Source organism: Pristiophorus japonicus, chromosome 9 (assembly GCF_044704955.1).
Source record: "Pristiophorus japonicus isolate sPriJap1 chromosome 9, sPriJap1.hap1, whole genome shotgun sequence".
NCBI lineage: Eukaryota > Metazoa > Chordata > Chondrichthyes > Pristiophoridae > Pristiophorus > Pristiophorus japonicus.
In genome coordinates, this window is record NC_091985.1 from 91194627 (window position 1) to 91214061 (window position 19435).

The 19435-nt window shown below is 45.3% G+C and overlaps 1 protein-coding gene across 9 annotated transcripts in view; it reads left to right on the top strand.

Moving 5' to 3' along the window:
- Positions 1-19435, top strand: part of LOC139273131 (echinoderm microtubule-associated protein-like 6) — an 816712-nt gene that overhangs the window by 451938 nt on the left and 345339 nt on the right. For all 9 annotated transcript variants that reach the window (XM_070889552.1, XM_070889554.1, XM_070889555.1 and 6 more), the window contains one exon: positions 10080-10232. In XM_070889552.1, the coding sequence (XP_070745653.1) occupies positions 10080-10232 (153 nt within the window). The remainder of the gene's footprint in view (positions 1-10079; positions 10233-19435) is intronic.

The window sequence follows — 19435 nt, forward strand, 5'->3', positions numbered from 1 at the left end:
GCATTGCCTATGGCAGTGAAGGTCAACATGGCTCTAAACCTTTTTAGCCTCTGGCTGCTTCCAAACTGCTTTTGGTGACATCAGCAATATCAGTTAATTTCCTGTGCAGGTGGCCATCCAGCAGGTCACTGATGCACTGTTTGAAAAGCGTCAACAGTTCATTACCTTTCCCATGGAGGCTGACAAGCAGGAAAAATAGTACTAGGATTTGTGAGCATTGCTGGATTTCCGCAAGCACAGAGCATCGTAGACTGCACACACACAGCCCTACGTGCTCCCCATCACAAACCTGCACTGTTTCTCAACAGGCGGGCTTTCATTCACTCGATGTTCAACTTGTTTGTGATCATGGGAGTGAGTCATGCAAGTCTGTGCTCAGTTTACTGGCAGTAGTCATGATGCTTTCATACTGTGCCAATACAGGCCATCAGGTGGCAGGCTGGATGCTGGGGGGAACAGTGGTTCTGATTAAACAAACTATTAGCATTCTGAAACAAAGGTTCTGCTGTCTGGACAGCTTGGGAGGAATACTTCAATATAACGCAAAGCAAGTGTCAAGATTGATAATCATTTGCTGCAAGCTGCACAATCCTGTTATACAATGAGGATTTGCCTTGCAGCTATTTGAGAAGGAAGAGGTGGAGCAGGAAGACGAAGAAGGGGTGGGTAACCAGAAGACGCAGATCAGCGCAGCCCTGCAGTACTGCGAGCTACCAGAGCTGTAAGGTAGCAAACTATTGAGGAGAGATTCTCCTGAACCATCTCTCCCCTCCCCAGAGCATCAACACTGCTTCACCATATCAATGCCCTCATACCGTACAAGTTCATAGATGTTGCTATTCCATCACTAAGATTATGAAGACCAACAGCTGTATCACAATAAAACATTTTATTCCACTACTCCAAAATACTCCATTCTTGATTTGACATGGTTACATGACTGATTCCTATCTAAAAATCACGCTGTTGCAAAGCTCTAGTGCCTATTTTGGGTGCTTGGTTAGAACATAAGAAATAGGAGCAGGAGTAGACCACCTGACCCTGCTCCGCCATTTAATAAGATCATGGCTGATCTGATCATGGATTGAGCTACACTTCCCTGACTGCTCCCCACAACCCTTTATTCCCTTATCGCTCAAAAATCTGTCTATCTCCACCTTAAATATAGTCAATGACCCAGCTTCCACAGCTCTCTGGGGCAGAGAATTACATTGATTTACATCCCTCTGAAAGACTTATTCTAGTGCTCCTATGAGGTGGTTCCATAGTGGCTACAGCTTGGGAGGTTGAAGGCTGCTGAACCTGTGCTAAGGGCACTTCAGATGGCCATGCTAGGCAACCATTGAGGACCCAGCTGCAGACTGCCGGGACTTGACTTCGACTGGGTTAGTTTGACCCAGCTGGCTGTCTAGCAGCAACAAGCGCATTAGTTGAGAAACTTGTGGGAAAATAGATGTGCTGTCATTCCCATGGAATATAAGAACATAATAGGAGCAGGAGTAGACCATTCGGCCTTTCGAGCCTGTTCCGCCATTCATGGAGCCAATGCCACTATGTAAGGTCATGTGATGCTTCCTATTCTACGGTCCTTTTGTTCTTCTGCTCCGAGGGCTGCGTGGAGCTTCTGGATCTGAAATAGAAGAAAGGGACAAGGGTTACCATTTAGTGACACAGATAAGCCGAGACAGATGAGTGGCTTCTGAAAGCAGCAGCAACTTGTCATGCATAATGTGTAAGGATGAGATTTAATTAATGAGGGGAAGATAGTTTAAAACCCTGCAGGACTTGTCCTCAAACCTTGCCAAACATCATGCTCCTGACACATCCCCTGCCCACAGTGTGCATAACCTGTTCGTCAAGTGATGACAGCATAAGGATGAAGCATGGTCCTCCTCATGTACTTGCCTGTTATTATGTGCGAGCTTGCCTTGCAAGAAAGAAGTGAGTGTACTGAGAAGTTTTGAGGACGTGAATGTCAGGGTAAAATAGTGTTGCTGATGTGTGAAAGATGGCAGAGGTATGAGGACGCAAAGGAAGTAATAGTGAGGAGAGTAGCAGTTGCAGAGTGCTGTAGTAGGAGCAGAAGGAGGTGGAATGAAGTGTGCCGCAGTAATTGCAGGAGAGTGCTAGTAATCGGGGGAGGGGAGGGCTGTGAGTATTGGGGCAACAGGCATTGCAATGCTAAGCAGAGAGTAATGAGAGATATTGGAGCAGAAATTCCTCTGGAGGACTTCCCGCGGGCAAAGCACTCAATAATGGACATAAAATGCGCACTTACCTGAAGCTACTGCGTCCGTTCGAGATCCTGGTCCAGAGGCCTCTCGTGACTGCGCGTCGCAGCGCGTTCATGTCGGGACATCCGCAGGAGTTACGTGGGCCTGGACACCCAATCACAGGTAAGTATTTTCTCGTTCATGGTAGTAATAGGAGATTCGTAAGTTACGAATCTCCTATTACTATAAGAATATAAGAACATAAGAATTAGGCACAGGAGTAGGCCATCTAGCCCCTCGAGCCTGCTCCGCCATTCAACATGATCATGGCTGATCTGGCCGTGGACTCAGCTCCACTTATCCGCCCGCTCCCCATAACCCTTAATTCCCTTATTGGTTAAAAATCTATCTATCTGTGATTTGAATACATTCAATGAGCTAGCCTCAACTGCTTCCTTGGGCAGAGAATTCCATAGATTCACAACCCTCTGGGAGAAGAAATTCCTTCTCAACTCGGTTTTAAAGTGGCTCCCTCGTATTTTGAGGCTGTGCCCCCTAGTTCTAGTCTCCCCGACCAGTGGAAACAACCTCTCTGCCTCTATCTTGTCTATCCCTTTCATTATTTTAAATGTTTCTAATAAGATCACCCCTCATCCTTCTGAACTCCAACGAGTAAAGACCCAGTCTACTCAATCTTTCATCATAAGGTAACCCCCTCATCTCCGGAATCAGTCTAATGAATCGTCTCTGTACCCCCTCCAAAGCTAGTATATCCTTCCTTAAGTAAGGTGACCAAAACTGCACGCAGTACTCCAGGTGTGGCCTCACCAATACTCTGTACAGTTGCAGCAGGACCTCCCTGCTTTTGTACTCCATCCCTCTTGCAATGAAGGCCAACATTGCAGGCCTACACTGCAGCTATGAATGAGAAAAACCACAAAACGCACAAACATTACATAAAACATTTTAAAAAAACACCTCACACAATACACTAATAGAAATTAAAGTTGTTATACGTGTTTTTTTAAAGAAAAAAAATTTTGCCGATTTTTAAAAAAAAAGTTAGGCTTAGGGTTTAAAATAACATTACTTGAGTGGGCTGGGTTTAACATAAATATGTTTTTAAAAATTTTATTTTAATCATTTTTTAATAGGTTTTTAAACTCTTACTCCTATAAGAGTAGGATATGCGCCGGCTTTTATCAGGCGCAAGAGTTTTGAGGACATTTGCCGGGCAAGATATGCGTAAGTCCCGCAATCTTGCCCGTACAAATTTTCTCGCTCCTGAGATGTCTATGATCTGTCAAGCACATAGCCGCTGAAAACCGGCTTTTCCGATGCCTTTCCGGGTCCGTAAAACTTCGTACGGGCCCGGGACGTCGGAATTTCTACCCCATTGTGTTGTTGTCATAATGAGTTATATGAGTTTAGCTTACTTTAGCTATCCTTGTGATATCCTTATCATTGAACTTTTTGCTACACTGCAGCCATGTCATGAGGGTGATACATCTGGCCCTGGCATAGAGATGACTCTGCCATCTCTGCCCATTTGGGCCAGACAGCTTGCCTTGATATCTGCCATCTCTGCCCATTTGGGCCAGACAGCTTGCCTTGATATCTTTCTGCCATATGGTGGATAGAAGATGGCCCTCCCCCTGCCGGCCTTCTCCACCAATACACAGTCAGAAGACCCCAGGCCCTTGCAGCTTGTCCTGTGCCTGCCATTGTCCAGAATTCTCAGTTATAGTTGCCTGTAGCCAAAGAGCACTTCCCTTTAAGAGGTGCAAGATGCCTATAATTGGCATCTGCAATGTGCAATATCGATGTCCCCATTAGGCAAGCTGCCAATGAGCAGCGTGTGTGGCACTGTCAGCCCACCTATTTTGTTTCAATTACTAAGGGGAATCAATTTGAGGCCTTAGTTGTGTCCATGTGATCGGATGTGTGCTCCGAGTACGGTGCCCATTCGGCACCCGAAAATGTGCTTGAACCAATTTCTACCCTGTGGAGTTAAGACCAAATGCAATAGAACTCAAGCAGGGTTGGATGGTTGGGGGCAATAATTGGAACACGCTGCATAAGAACATAAGAAATAGGAGCAGTAGTAGGCCATTCGGCCCTTCGAGTCTGCACCGCCATTCAATATGATCATGGCTGATCCTCTATCTCCACACCATATTCCCACTTTTTTCCCATACCCCTTGATGACCTTTGTTTCTAAAAATCTATCTATCTCCCTCTTATTATATTCAGTGACTTGGCCTCCACAGCCTTCTGTGGTAGAGAATTCCACAGGTCCATCATCTTTTCAGTGAAAACATTTCTCCTAATTTCGGTCCTAAATTTCCTACCCCGTATCCTGAGACTGTGACTCCTTGTTCTAGACTTCCCAGCCAGGGGAAACATCCTCCCCGCATCCAGTCTATCCAACCTGTTATATATGTAAATTTGTATTTACTCTGTGCAGCCACCAGTGGGCTCATCCCCTGGAGTCCCAAGGGATCCCACAATCCCTTGGGAGCACAGGTATTTAAGGAGGCCTCACAGGTTGGAGAGGCGCTCTGGAGACCTGCAATAAAAGACTAAGGTCACACTTTACTTTGAGCTCACAGTGTTCAGTCTGACTCTTTCTCCATACACAACACAACCCAGTCAGAATTTTATACATTTCAATGAGATCGCCTCTCATTCTTCTAAACTCTAGTGAATGCAGGCCTAGTCGACCCAATCTCTCCTCATACGACAGTCCTGTCATCCCAGGAATCAGCCTGGTGAACCTTTGCTCCACTCCCTCTATGGCAAGTATATCCTTTCTTAGATAAGACGACCAAAATTGCACATAATGCTCCAGGTGCGGTCTCACCAAGGCCCTATATAACTGTGGTAAGACATCCTTGCTCCTATACTCAAATCCTCTTGCAATGAAGGCCAACATACCATTTGCCTTCCTAACTGCTTGCTGCACCTGCATGTTTGCTTTCAACTGGTGTACAAGGACACCCAGGTCCCTCTACATCGACACTTCCCAAGTCATCACCATTTAATTAATATTTTGTCCGTATGTTTTTCCTACCAAAGTGGATAACTTCACATTTATTCACGTTATACTGCATCTGCCATGTGTTTGCCCACTGACTCGACCTATTTAAATCACCTTGCAGCGTCTTTGCATCCTCCTCACAATTCACAATCCCACCTAGTTTTGTGTCATCAGCAAACTTGGAAATATTACATTTGGTTCCCTCATCCAAATCATTTATATATATATTGTGAATAGCTGGGGCCAAAGCACTGATCCCTGTGGTACCCCACTAGTCACTGCCCGCCACCCCAAAATCTTGGGCTCAGCTCCACTTCCCTGCCTGCTCTCCATAACCCTTCACTCCGTTATCATTCAAAAATCTGTCTATCTCCACCTTAAATATATTCAATGACCTCCACAGCTCTCCGGGGCAGGGAATTCCACAGATTTATGACCCTCTGAGAGGAAAAAATTCCTCCTCATCTCAGTTCTAAATGGGCGACCCTTTATTCTTAAACTATGTCCCCTAGTTCTAGATTCCCCCACAAGTGGAAATATCCTCTCTACATCTACCTTGTCGAGCCCCCTGAGTATCTTAAATGTTTCAATAATATCACTTCTCATTCTTCTAAACTCCAATGAACATAGGCCCAACGTGTTCAACCTTTCTTCATAAGTCAACCCCTTCATTTCAGGAATCAACCTAGTGAACCTTCTCTGAACTGCCTCCAATGCAAGAATATCCCTCCTTAAATGAGACCAAAACTGTACGCAGTACTCTAGGTGTGGTCTCACCAATATCCCGTACATTTGTAGCAAGACTTCTCTGCTTTTATACTCCACCCGCTTTGCAATAAAGGCCAACATTCCATTTGCCTTCCTGATTACTTGCTGTTCCTGCATACTAACATTTTGTGTTTCATGCGCAAGGACCCCCAGGTCCCTCCGTACTGCAGCATTTTGCAATCTCTCTCCATTTAAATTATAATTTGTATTTTTATTTTTCCTGTCAGTTTGGATAACCTCACACTTTCCCACATTATGCTCCATCTGCCAAATGTTTGCCCACTCACTTAGCCTGTCTATATCCCTTTGCAGTTTCTTTGTGTCCTCCTCACAACTTGCATTCCCACCCATTTTGTTATCATCAGCAAAATTGGCTACATTACACTCGGTCCCTTCATCCAAGTCACTAATATAGATTGTAAATAGTTGAGGCCCCAGCACTGATCCCTGTGGCATCCCACTAGTTACCGTTTGCCAACCGGAAAATGACCCATTTATCCCAACAATCTGTTTTTTGTTCGTTAGCCAATCCTCTATCCATGCTAATATATTACCCCCAACCCCATGAGCTCTTATCTTGTGCAGTAACCTTTTATGTGGCACCTTATCGAATGCTTTCTGGAAATTATATTACACCCCATCCACTGGTTCCCCCTTATCCACTCTGCTCATTGCATCCTCATTGAACTCCAGCAAATTTGTCAAACATAATTTCCCTTTCATAAAACAATGCTGATTCTGCTTGACTGCATTATGATTTTCCAAATGTTCTGCTACTGCTTCCTTAATAATGGACTCCAGCATTTTCCAAATGACAGATGTTAGGCTAACTGGTCTATAGTTTCCTGCTTTCTGTCTCCCTCCTTTTTTAAATAGGGGCATTACATTTGCAGTTTTCCAATCTGGGATGGGAGAAGGAGAGGTGAGGGTGAATGAGGAGGATGAGTGTAGATAAAGGGGAAGAATGTGGGAGAGGAGAGAGAAAAGGGGAGAACAGCCAAATCAATCACTTTTTTGCAAGAACCTCAGGGTAAGTTTGAAAAAAAAACATTGGGGGAGAAATTGTCCTGTTTTATAGCCCATTAGCGCCTCTGGGGGGTGCTAATGGGGTGCAACGAGGTTATGGCCTGGGGGAAGGGGTCGATAGCAGCTCCGGGGAATGCCCTGGAGGTTTGGAGGGCATTGTGTTGGTAGCGCCGCTTCCCGCGATTTGCGTCCCAGGCTGGCGCACGCACAGTAATGACATCATCGCCGTGTGCGCCGGCCCTTCACCGCCCCACACCGATCCCTTTGCACTCTGCGGGGTAAAAATGAGGATGGCGCCGGCTGATGTCACTGCCAGCTTCAGGAAGTATCTAATGATACCAACAACAACAACAACAACTTATATTTATATAGTGCCTTTAACATAGTGAAACGTCCCAAGCCGCTTCACAGGAGTATTATGCGCTAAAAATTTGACAAGATTGCAAAGGGAATGGATAAGGTGAATCTGGACTATTACAGTAAACTAAATTACAAGTCTAGAACAAGGGGTACAGGTTCAAACAACTGAAGGGTAAATTTAGGACTGGTTTCAAGAATCACAAAGATTGATCATCAACGTACGGATAAGGCTTCCATTTGGAGCAATAGAGACAAGAAGCCTTTGAACAATTGAATGCTGAATTAGGGATCTTCAGGATCTTTCCAGATGGAGTAATTTAGATGTGTCATCTGTAATTATCTTGTGATCTTGTTGCAACAAGTTGCTTCAGTGAAGAAGGCCCTTTAGCCTCTTTCCGAACATACAAACATATAGAATCGACGGTCGGGAAAATACCTGCTATTCCATCAAGCCTGCCCCATACAAGCGCAATGCCTGAAGCATTATGATTAAGCACCCATTTCCACCAGTCCATATTCCCACCTACTCCACCATCAGTCACGTAATGTCCCAAAGAGAGGTGACAAAATGCCAAAGCCAATTGGGGGAAGAAGAATCTGGGAAATTACTCTTCAACCCCTTCAGGTGATTAAAAATAGTCCAGGAGACCACATAGACCATGTATAGAGCATCAGGTATTTTAACTACCTTTTTTAGGACGTGATCTTCTTCCCAAGCAGGAACTGGTCTAGCGCTCTCTGCATGGCACACAGAGGCTGGAATTTTCCGGGGTGGTTGCGGACACGATCGGTGGTGGGTCAGGTGGGAAAGTTGTTGTTTTTGACAGCGGGTCGGGAACCCACTTTCATCCCACCCCCATGCGCCTTTCCCCCAGGTGGGTTTGTCATCGTGGAGCCAACCGAACTGGCAGCAGCGGGGACCCCAATTGAGATGATTATCTGGTTTATTACAGGCATTTTAGAGACTTTTTTCACTTACTTTTTTAATTTCCCTGCATGGCCATGGGATTCACGCAGCTCGGGAACCACGTCTGTCAATCTGAGGTGGAAATTCATGGCCTTTGCTCCAACTGATTACTTGAAAGCATGAAATATACAGCAAAATCTCCCACCTGACAGATGATCACTTTGCTCAGGCAGAAGCTGTTTCTCAGTCCATTTCCAGCACAGATTCTGCAGGCTGCATGGTTTGCAGCAAAGTCTCCATCCAGTATAACCTCGTTGGAAGAACTCTTTCACCATTGACAGAATGTTTCTGTCATCTTTACCTCACCTGCCATCTATTCCATCAACATGGGTGCCGTTTATACTGCTTCACCTTTGTCCTCGGAATCGGATCACGATGAACCCCAACACCAGACACACCAGCAGCACCAACAACAACACCAACCTTCTCAGTCACCTGATGCTGCACAGGGCATCAGCAAATGAGTACAATGCTGGCCAGGGATAGCCTCATCATGGCCAGATTTACTTAACTTTACGCTATACACCCATATGGCTGTCACATGATGCGCCAGGTTGGCACCACCCCACACCAACGCCATAAAGCATTCCTACAATGCCCAAGCTATTCCTTTCACACTCATCATCATTGAAGGGGTACTGTTATGTCCCATCATTCACTACAACTCACTAAACCATTTCAAAAGGTGCATCCAAATCTGTCCAAGATTGGGAAGTGTTGAAAATAAAGATTGTTTTATGTTTGTCACCACATTAGCAGAAACTTTACATAAACATTGGATAAAACACCCAAGTGGCTACCCTTGTGTGTTGTTAGTTGGTATGATTATACTAGGATGAGGGCGAGTGTGAACGGAGTGTCAAGCTGCATGATGGCTGCTCAGAGCACGCAATGGGGGATAAAGACGGGCCGCCCAGTGAGTCGGCCAAAAGTAAAAAATGGCATGATGCTCCCCACCTTCCGTTTAACTTCCGCCCCGTAAGCGGATGTTGGCCCACTTTGCGACCCGCGAGGCTGGCGCTGACACCGCTCGCGGCAGCCTCGTGGGGTGCTGGCCAATTACCGCCATGGGCGAAAAGGGATTGCCGCGGGTCGCTAAGGGGTTGTCACACATCACTATGATGTCATCGGTGGTTGCGCGATGGCCCAGAGCACAAATAGCAGGCGCAGCGTTACCGTTTCAGCGCCTCGGCTAACTCCCGTGCAATTTCGTGGGATCAGGTAGAAGTTCCTTCTGGGCAATCCTGACATTTGCACAAATAATTTAATCTTATGCTTCCAAAATACCAACCCTACCCTTACAGTATCTACCAATCTCTTAAATGAGCCCAACACCTGGCCTTAATCACCTTTCCTGGGAAACCTATTCCATCTCTGTAAATAAGTATACTTCCTGATATGTGTGCTAAATTTGCTCTTTACAACCCTGAACTTGTACCCTCTAGTTCTGCTACATGGTATAAATGAAAATACTGTCTGCCTTCATCATAACCAAAAGATACCACATAATATAACAAACCAGGAGGGAAGTAGCACAAAGCTGGTGAAATCACTAGTTTACTAAACTAATCTCTCTGCACTAGTGGATGGCCTCATTCTGTACAAAAATGGAAATTAGTACAAAGCAATATGGCAATAAAGTGATTTTATTTTATTTGTTAGTTTGAAAATATTAAGATGCCTCCTTTCTCATTCCTTCTTTTAGGTGGGAGATGTTGTGCTTTCTCACCAGATGGAAAAGCCTTAGCTGTAGGGTTAAATGATGGAGGTTTTCATGTAGTCAATGCTGATACCCTGGAGGATATGGTGTCTTTTCACCACAGAAAGGAAAATATATCAGATATCAAATTTTCACCAGGTAAACCAGAATAGTCCACTTTTGCTTCCAGTTAGATCTGTTAATTATGAAAGCACTATTTTACTGCAGCATTTACTTGGAATTGGTAATAGCATGCTCAATAAATAGTTAATATGGTAAATTACAAGGCAGTTACCCAAATTGAGGGGTCCAGATGATTTAACTTGAGAGCAAAGATCAATCACTTTATGGTTATTATGTGAACCATCAAATTGGATTCCTACCTTACATTTACTTAAAGGTATCAGTTATTTATGAGTTGTTGAATTTTCCATTCTATTTTTATTTTTAACCATGGTACATTATTTCTGTTAAATATTGCCATTTACAAAGTCCGCATGACTTAGTACATAGGTGTAATTGATTATATAAATCAGAACCTAATGCTGTAGGACTTGTAATATTACCGGGCTGCTTTCGAGTGAATCACAAGAGAATTCACAACCCCAGGTATGTAATTGTTTTTTCAACTTTTCAAAAAGGAATATAACAGTTATACTGTATGTGTACAAACATATAAAATCGAGGAGTGGGAATATATAAGCTATTCCATCAAGCCTGCCCTATGGTATGTATAGCCAGCAGAGCTATGTTATAGCTCAAAATAATTAATGCTTTTACTGTAACTAACCAAACTGTAAGACTCCTACAAAGGGCGTATGTGACTCCTACAACATTCTCCCAAGCACATTCATTAGTTCACGAGTCACTTAAACAAATAATATTTCTCTTTTCTTCCCATTTATAGGCTATTGGAACAAATCATGTTTTACAGTTTTAGTGTTGTTTAATATTTTCAGTAAATTAATTAAGTTGCCCAATACCACTGCTCCAGTTGATGGCAGACGCTAATTTATGTCAGGAGTTAATTATTGTCCTCTTGCCCATTCTATGGGGCCAAGTTTCGGCCTGAGTTGCTCCTGTTTTTTTGGAGTAACTGGTTTAGAATGGAGTATCTTAGAAATTTGAATTCTCGGCATTTAGTTTGCTCCAGTTCCAGTCAGTTAGAACAGTTTCACTTTGGAACAGAATTTTTTTTTCAAAAGGGGGCGTGTCCGGCCACTTATGCCTGTTTTCAAAGTTTAGGCAGTGAAAACTTACTCCAAACTAACTTAGAATAGAATAAGTGAAGATTTTTGTACGTTCAAAAAAACATTGTCTACACTTTAGAAAATCAGGCGTGGGTTACAAATTAGGCGTAGGGAATGGGGGGGGGGGGGGGGCGGTTTAAAGGGAAGTTTACAAACATTAAACACTTCAGTTTTACAAATAAAAAGCCATCATCAATAATAAATGATAAATACATCAATCAATCAACCAATAAATCAATCAAAAAAAATTAATAAAAAATTTAAAAAATTAAAAAAAACAATAAATAAAACATTTTCTACTTACCGACTGCAGCACCGGGAGTCCTCCAACAGCGTGCTGGGACGGCCTCCCCCAGTGTGTCTCTGTCAGTGTCTCTATCTCTCTGTCTGTCTGTGTGTGTGTGTCTCTCATTCTCTGTCTGTCAGTGTCTGTGTTTCTGACAGCGAGGGGAGAAGGGGGGTGGGAGGGGAGGGGGTGAAGGGGGGTGGGAGAGGGAGAAGGGGGGTGGGAGGGGGAGGGGGAGAAGGGGGTTGGAGGGGGAGAACGGGGGTGGGGGGGAGGAGGAGGAGCGGGGGTGGGGGGGAAGGAGAGAGGAGGAGGGAGGGAAGGAGAGAAGAGAGGGGGAAGGAGAGAGGAGAGGGGGAGGGAAGGAGAGAGGAGGGGGGGAGGGAAGGAGAGGAGGGAGGGAGGGAGGGAAGGAGAGGAGGGGGGGAGGGAAGGAGAGGAGGGAGGGAGGGAGGGAAGGAGAGGAGGGAGGGAGGGAGGGAAGGAGAGAGGAGGGGGGAGGGAAGGGAGAGAAGGAGGCTGAACGGCCGGGCCCAAGACTTCGGGCTGGATTTACAGGTAGGTGGCGTCGGGTCTCGCGGAGGTCCGGGGGGGGGAGAGTCGCGGAGGTCCGGAGGAGGGGGAGAGTCGCGGAGGTCCGGGGGGGGGGGAGAGTCATGGAGGGGGGAGGGGGGGGGGGGGGAGTCGCGGTGATCCGGGTGGAGGGAGGGAGGGGGGGGGGGTGGAGTCACGGAGATCCGGGTGGAGGGTGGAGAGGGGGTGGGGGGGGAGAGTCGCGGAGATCCGGGTTGGGGGGCGGGAGTCGCGGAGATCCGGGTGGGGGGTGGGGGGGTGGGAAAAGGGAGTTGCGGAGATCCGGTGGGGGGGGGGAAGGGGAGTCGCGGGGGAAGGGGAGTCGCGGAGGTCGGGTGGGGCAGAGTTCGGGTCGCCGGGGGGTCAGGTCATCGTTGGGGGGGGGGGGGGAGGGGAGAGAGCGGAGGTCGGGTCCGGTCGGGTGGGAGGAGCCTTATTCAGTGGCACTAGTCAATGCAGGGCTAGGGGCTGCGTGCTTCGGGCCCCTCCCACAGTTTTGGGCGCCTGGAGCTACTGCACATGCGCGCCCACTGTAGCGCACATGTGCAGAGGTCCCGGCACTGTTTTCAGCACAGGGACCTGGCTCCGCCCCCTACAGCTCATGCTGCGCCGCGCCCAGCTCCAGAGGACCTGCAGGGAGCCGGAGAATAGGTAAGTATTTTTTTAGCCGCACTCTCTGGCGCGAAAAACGGGCGTCCAGGTCCAGGCTGCGCCGTTTTAGGCGCGGCCCGAAACTTGGGCCCAATATTCTGCATTGACTAGTGCCACTACTCCAGATAATGATTTAGGACTGTCAGGCACTTGTAGCATTTTATCTCATTGTACAATGAAGTTGACAGATCAGGGGTCCCTTATACTTCTTCTCGACTTGCCAGCAAAAAAAGATTCATATATTGGCTTCAAAGAATTATTCCTGAATTATTCAGGAAAATATTGATAGGAAAAAAGTGGCTACACTGCCTAGCATTGCTTGGGTCCACCCAAAAAAAAAATGCAACAAAGAAAGGAACAATAGTTGAACAGGCAGCACCAAGCCATGTAGAGGACATGCCATGCCCAGGAAGTTTGAGATAAATCAGTTTCAGTAGTGTTAGCTCCAGAGAGAGCTTGGGCCTCAGTGTCAAATAGAACTGTGACATGCTCTCCATTTGACTGGGAGCGATTGGGTGGAGTTGGTTGAAATCATTCACCAGCTCATCTTTGGTTTCCCAACATGTACCATAAGGTGCTAGACCATTTCAACGATAGATTCGGGTTTCTTGGCTGCAGTGTGGTTTCCTGGGATAGAGCAGCTTTGGAGCTGCCCTTGGGCTGGTTTGAAGTTCTATAATTTTTTGAGGAGGTAACTAGTAGAGTGGACAGGGGAGAACCAGTGGATGTGGTGTATTTGGACTTTCAAAAGGCTTTTGACAAGATCCCACATAAGAGATTGGTGTGCAAAATTAAAGCACATTGTATTGGGGGTAATGTATTGACATGGATAGAGAAATGGTTGGCAGACAGGAAGCAGAGAATCGGGATAAATGGGTCCTTTTCAGAATGGCAAGCAGTGACTAGTGGGGTGTCGCAGAGCTCAGTGCTGGGACCCCAGCTATTTACAATATACATCAATGATTTAGATGAAGGAATTGAGTGTAATATCTCCAAGTTTGCAGATGACACTAAACTTGGTGGCGGTGTGATCTGTGAGGAGGACGCTTGGAGGCTGCAGGGTGACTTGGACAGGTTGGGTGAGTGGGCAAATGCATGGCAGATGCAGTATAATGTGGATAAATGTGAGGTTATCCACTTTGGTGGCAAAAACACGTAGACAGAATATTATCTGAATGGCGGCAGATTAAGAAAAGGGGAGGTGCAACGAGACCTGAATGTCATGGTACATCAGTTATTGAAAGTTGGCATGCAGGTACAGTAGGTGGTGAAGAAGGCAAATGGCATGTTGGCCTTCATAGCTAGGGGATTTGAGTATAGGAGCAGGCAGTTGTACAGGGCCTTGGTGAGGCCTCACCTGGAATATTGTGTTCAGTTTTGGTCTCCTAATCTGAGGAAGGATGTTCTTGCTATTGAGGGAGTGCAGCGAAGGTTCACCAGACTGATTCCCGGATGGCAATACTGACATATGAGGAGAGACTGGATCGACTGGACCTGTATTCACTGGAGTTTAGAAGAATGAGAGGGGATCTCATAGAAACATATAAAATACTGACGGGACTGGACAGGTGAGATGCAGGAAGAATGTTCCCAATGTTTGAGGATGTCCAGAACCAGGGGACACAGTCTAAGGATAAGGGGTAAGCCATTTAGGACCGAGATGAGGAGAAACTTCTTCACTCAGAGAGTTGTTAACCTGTGGAATTCTCTTACCGCAGAGAGTTGTTGATGCCAGTTCGTTGGATATATTCAAGAGGGAATTAGATATGGCCCTTATGGCTAAAGGGATCAAGGGGTATGGGGAGAAAGCAGGAAAAGAGTACTGAGGTGATGATCAGCCATGATCTTATTGAATGGTGGTGCAGGCTCGAAGGGCTGAATGGCCTACTCCTGCACCTATTTTCTATGTTTCTGTATTTCTAAGTGGAATTGCCCACGATTTGAAATGGAGTTGCTCCAGGACCTTTCCCATAATTGACATCACAGGGGCTGTTTAGAAATTAGGAAGAGCCTGCTTGTGAATCTTATTGGCAGCAATAAAATTGATATGTTTTTTTTAAACACGAAAGAAATTTATGCTTGGTTGATTTTTATCTTTCATAAAATGTCTAAGAAAAGTATTTAGATCACATAGTACTCACAAGCATTCCTTCTCCTTATACTTTAATTTTGACAAAACACTTCAGTGATACCTTGCAACAGAATGCAATTGTACAAAATGTAAATTTCTAAACTGCTATCAGTGAAATATGAAACAAAAACAGTAAATACTGCAAACAATCAGCAGGTCAGACAGCATCTGTGGAGAGAATGGACAGGATATTTTGGGACCGAAATTGCCCCCCACCCCAAATGGGGTGCACAATTTGAATTAAATGATTATTCTCCGTCCCAATGCATGGGTTTGCCCTCTTTTCCAATGTGATTTCGTTGGGACGGTGTTTCAGGCAGCTGCGGGTCAGAAGGCGGGCGGTGTCATCATCTGTGCCGCGTCGCGCTGATGCGTAGCAACGTCCCTCCCCTTCAGTTAAAGGGGAGGGCTGCTGCAAGCTCTGCAGGCACTTTAGTGGCACCCTCTGGGCCACCAGGGAGGGCTTCAGTCGGGCTAGTGGTCCGGCACCCAAGAGGGGATGCCGGGCGGCCTGGCCAAACCTGTGGCCGCCATTGTCGGGCCAACAAATAAAATGGCGGCCACGGCAGAGCGCCCTCCGCTTTAAGGGCTGATGCGCTGCCCAGCCACTGGCAGCTTCCCGCCGGGAAAACCTGTCGGGGGCACCGAGTGGCAGTGGCTCCAATCTTGCGGGGCAATTTCCCTCTGGGCGGAAAAGGGTCGGCATGTGGAAACCCATTTTTTCCGCTTCCGGCTCGTGGGCCATTTCTGATGCGTCAGCCCATCTGCCTGCCCCTGGTCAGAAAGGCCTTACCGCTCCATTACTGCTCTTAGAGGCGGTGATGGACCTTACTGAGGGGGGAAATTTTGACTCCTTTGTGTATGGACCTTTCTCAGAACTATTTCTTCAGAATCCAGTTCTGAGGAAAGGTTCGTACTCAAAATACCTTGGGCCGAAATTTAGCCACGCCGGAAACCTGGTGCACTGACGATTTCTTATCTGGTTGCCTCCTGACCGATATTCAGGTCTTTGTCGTTTTTTTCGACAAGACCAGAAGTTGGTCATAATGGGGGCGGAAGTGCGGTGGTAAGTCCTGGTGAGGGATGGAAGTGGGGGCGGGACTGAGTCTCTGCCACTGTCACTCAGCGGCGGAGAGGTGGTGACGTCACTGTGCATGTGCGACACCACGTCTCTTCCCTCATTTAAGGGAGAGAGAATCGCTGATTCTGTAGATTCGGCCACTGGGCCAGCAGGGAGAGTTTCGGCCGGGCCAGCAGCCTAACACCCAAGAGGGGGTGCCAGGCTGTCTGTTGGCAGCCCGGCCGAACCCGGGGCAATAACTGGCCAGCCGATCGGGAAGTCGGCCGGCAAAAATAAAAATCCCTTGAAGAGCTGCTGTGCTGCCATGCCGCACACACACACAAGGTGCACCGACAGAAAAAGCTGTCAGAGGCACCGCATGGCAGAGAAAAGATTTTTTAATGTAAATTTGGCGTGGAGTGTGCTGGAGGTGCGGGAATCGGCGGTGTGCGCTTTGATGACGCGATTGCGGCAGTCGGCAGCAGTGGGGACAGGCCAAAAAATCACCGAGCTGAATTTGGGTCGTGGCGGCCAATCGACTGCAACACGACAGCCACTCGATTCAGTCGCATGGCTGTCGCAAAACAGCGGAAACGGGCCTTATCCGGACCCTAAATTTCGGTCCCCTTGTCTGTTCTTACCACCTGCTGAACATATCCACTGTTTTCTGTTTTAGTTTCAAATTTCCAGCAATTTCAGTAATTTGCTTTTTGTTTATTAATGAAGTATGATTAACCAGCTACTTTGAGCACGGGCAGCGGAATGCTGGCTTGTAATAAGAACAATTTCAAGGCCTTAAAATATCAAAAAGGGCCCTCTAGTAACTCAAATTGTTAAGTCAGTGATTTACAACTTTAAACCTGGGCATAAAATTGCAGATTGGCCACTTGTTATAGAATCCACCTGATTTTCATTTTCACTGAAATCAAATTGGATTGTCTCTATAATAGGTGGCTGATCCAAAATAATGAAAAAAGAGATATGGTGTAACAAAGTTTAAAAAAAAACTTTTAAAGTAAAAAACAGATTAAATAAATGAAGCGAGAAGATAAGGAAAAGAGTAAAATAAATCAAAAACCAAAAATGAAAATAATAGTGAGATTTTAAGAAAGGACCATCTGAGGTGCCCATATGCTAGATGCTTCTTTAAAATGAGGAATATCAAAAAGTGGCAGGTTCAAAATGCAGTCACAGGCGACATAGGACACACAGCATGGGAGGGTTCACCACCAGTAGCAATTCTCACCTGCATTAAATGGCAACTTTCATTCCAAAAGTACTAACATTGACAGAATGCTTATGCTCCTAGAAGTTTGCTTTTCAATTTAATTTGTATGAATGAGTTACAAAGGTGTGTTTGAACTTGCTCTCCATATTTGACATCTCACCCCATTTTAATTAAGTGGGATTTTACAAATGGATAGTCATTTATAATTCCCTTTCATTGGTTTTACTAGGAAAATAAATTTTAATTTGCTATCCATACATGATCTACCACAGTGTATCAAGCAATCATTATACTTCAATAGAATATTTATTTGTAGTGTTTTCATGTAGAGAAATTACAATGTTATGAATTAATATCCAATTAGCAGTCCCTTTCTGAAACTAGATGTGAAGGCCACATATGACGAGGTGAAATAAATTGAGGCAATATAAGTTATCCATTCTTTTCCACACAGCAGAAAAGGAAACAAAAGGGTTGCAACTTTTTATCCAGGCCAATATTTATCCCTCAATCAACATAACAAAAACAGATTATCTTGTCATTATCACATTGCTGTTTCTGGGAGTTTGCTGTGCGCATTTTGGCTGCCGTCTTTCCCACATTAAACAGTGACTACACTCCAAAAAGTACTTCATTGGCTGTAAAGCGCTTTGAGTTGTCTGGTGGTCGTGAAAGGCGCTATATAAATGCAAGTCTTCTATATTTGACCTTCATTTCCATATCTATCCTTTGAATAAACATTACTGTAAAGTCATTGGCTCAACTTGGTGCTCTTCTTGATGTCACAATATTAATCTCAGCCCTCCCTCCATTTCCAATCCCTTAACAAGTCCCAACGTACCCCCACATATATTGTCCCATGCCTATTACCAATGGTGGCTGACACCCCTCTGGCTCCAAAAAAAGTTGTTCTTTATCTACATGGCTAAAAAAAACAAGATTTTCTATGGTCATGTTTGTGAAATACATTTTATGGATTCACTACTCTGCTCATTTTCCCTAGTCTATGGCTGGATGAATAATATTGCCAGTTACATGACCAATTAAGTGGTTCTTTAGCCATTTGAAAACTGCAAAATGAGCATTATTATAGTCCTAATTGCCGGGTTTCTGTCACTGAAGCCAATAAAATCCTATTGAACATATCCAACAAAAGGACTTTCCGATACCTAACCTAGTTCTTCGCTTGGGTAACTCATATGCATGACCTCTGGTCCTTCCTAAACTATCTAATTGAAAATATAGAGTTCCTGTATTATGTTAAACACCTCTATCAGATCGACCCAGAGCCTATGCATCTCTAGAGTAAATAGACCCAGTTTTTTAAGCATATCGTAAAGTGTTTTAATCTGGGCATTGTTCTACTGGATCTCCTCTGAAGCTTTTCAGAGCATCTATATCCAGCATGTGAGGGGACCAAAACTGGACACATTATTCTAAATGAAGCCTAACCAAAGTCTTAAACAAGGACAAAATGGAGTGTTTTGTTTTATATTGATTTGACCTAGCAATGCAACCTAATACCCTATTTGCTTTGACTATTGCTTCATGATGTTGGTCATGTACCTTAAGAGAATTGTGCACTGTTCCTCTTTAAACCAACTTCAATGGGCACAGAGCTGTTTCGTTCCGGTGCATTGATCATCACCTGTACCCGGTTCCTGCTGGCAGGCCACCATGAACCAATTTCTAGGCCATCGTGCTAAGTGTTTGTCTGTCCTCAATGGGAATGGTCTGTAGTGTGTGGGATTTATAAACAATTATTGTACTTTTGCTATCTAAAGCATTCTGAATTATTTATATGACCGGTCCTGCCCACCATATTGGATGATTAAGTGCTGACAAACAGACGCGATGCCATCGGATTTGTAGACCAATGTGTCTACCAAAGCTATTTTAGAACTGGCCACTAGACTATGTAAGAGAATGGCAGGATTCACCAGCCCTCTGATTGTTCTCTGTTACTGTGGAGAATTATTATTTTCCTCCAACAGCCCAGTTGACATTACGAGTTTGACATCTGGAAAATTGCAGATATAAATCCATATCAGAGCATTGGTACAAATCCATTTCTTATTTTAAGTGTTTTAATTTATATCTTCCCCTGCTTTTCTTTAGATCATCTTGTGTTGTACACTATTCTTCAATAAGGAGGGTGACAGGCCAGTCACTAGGAGGAGAAG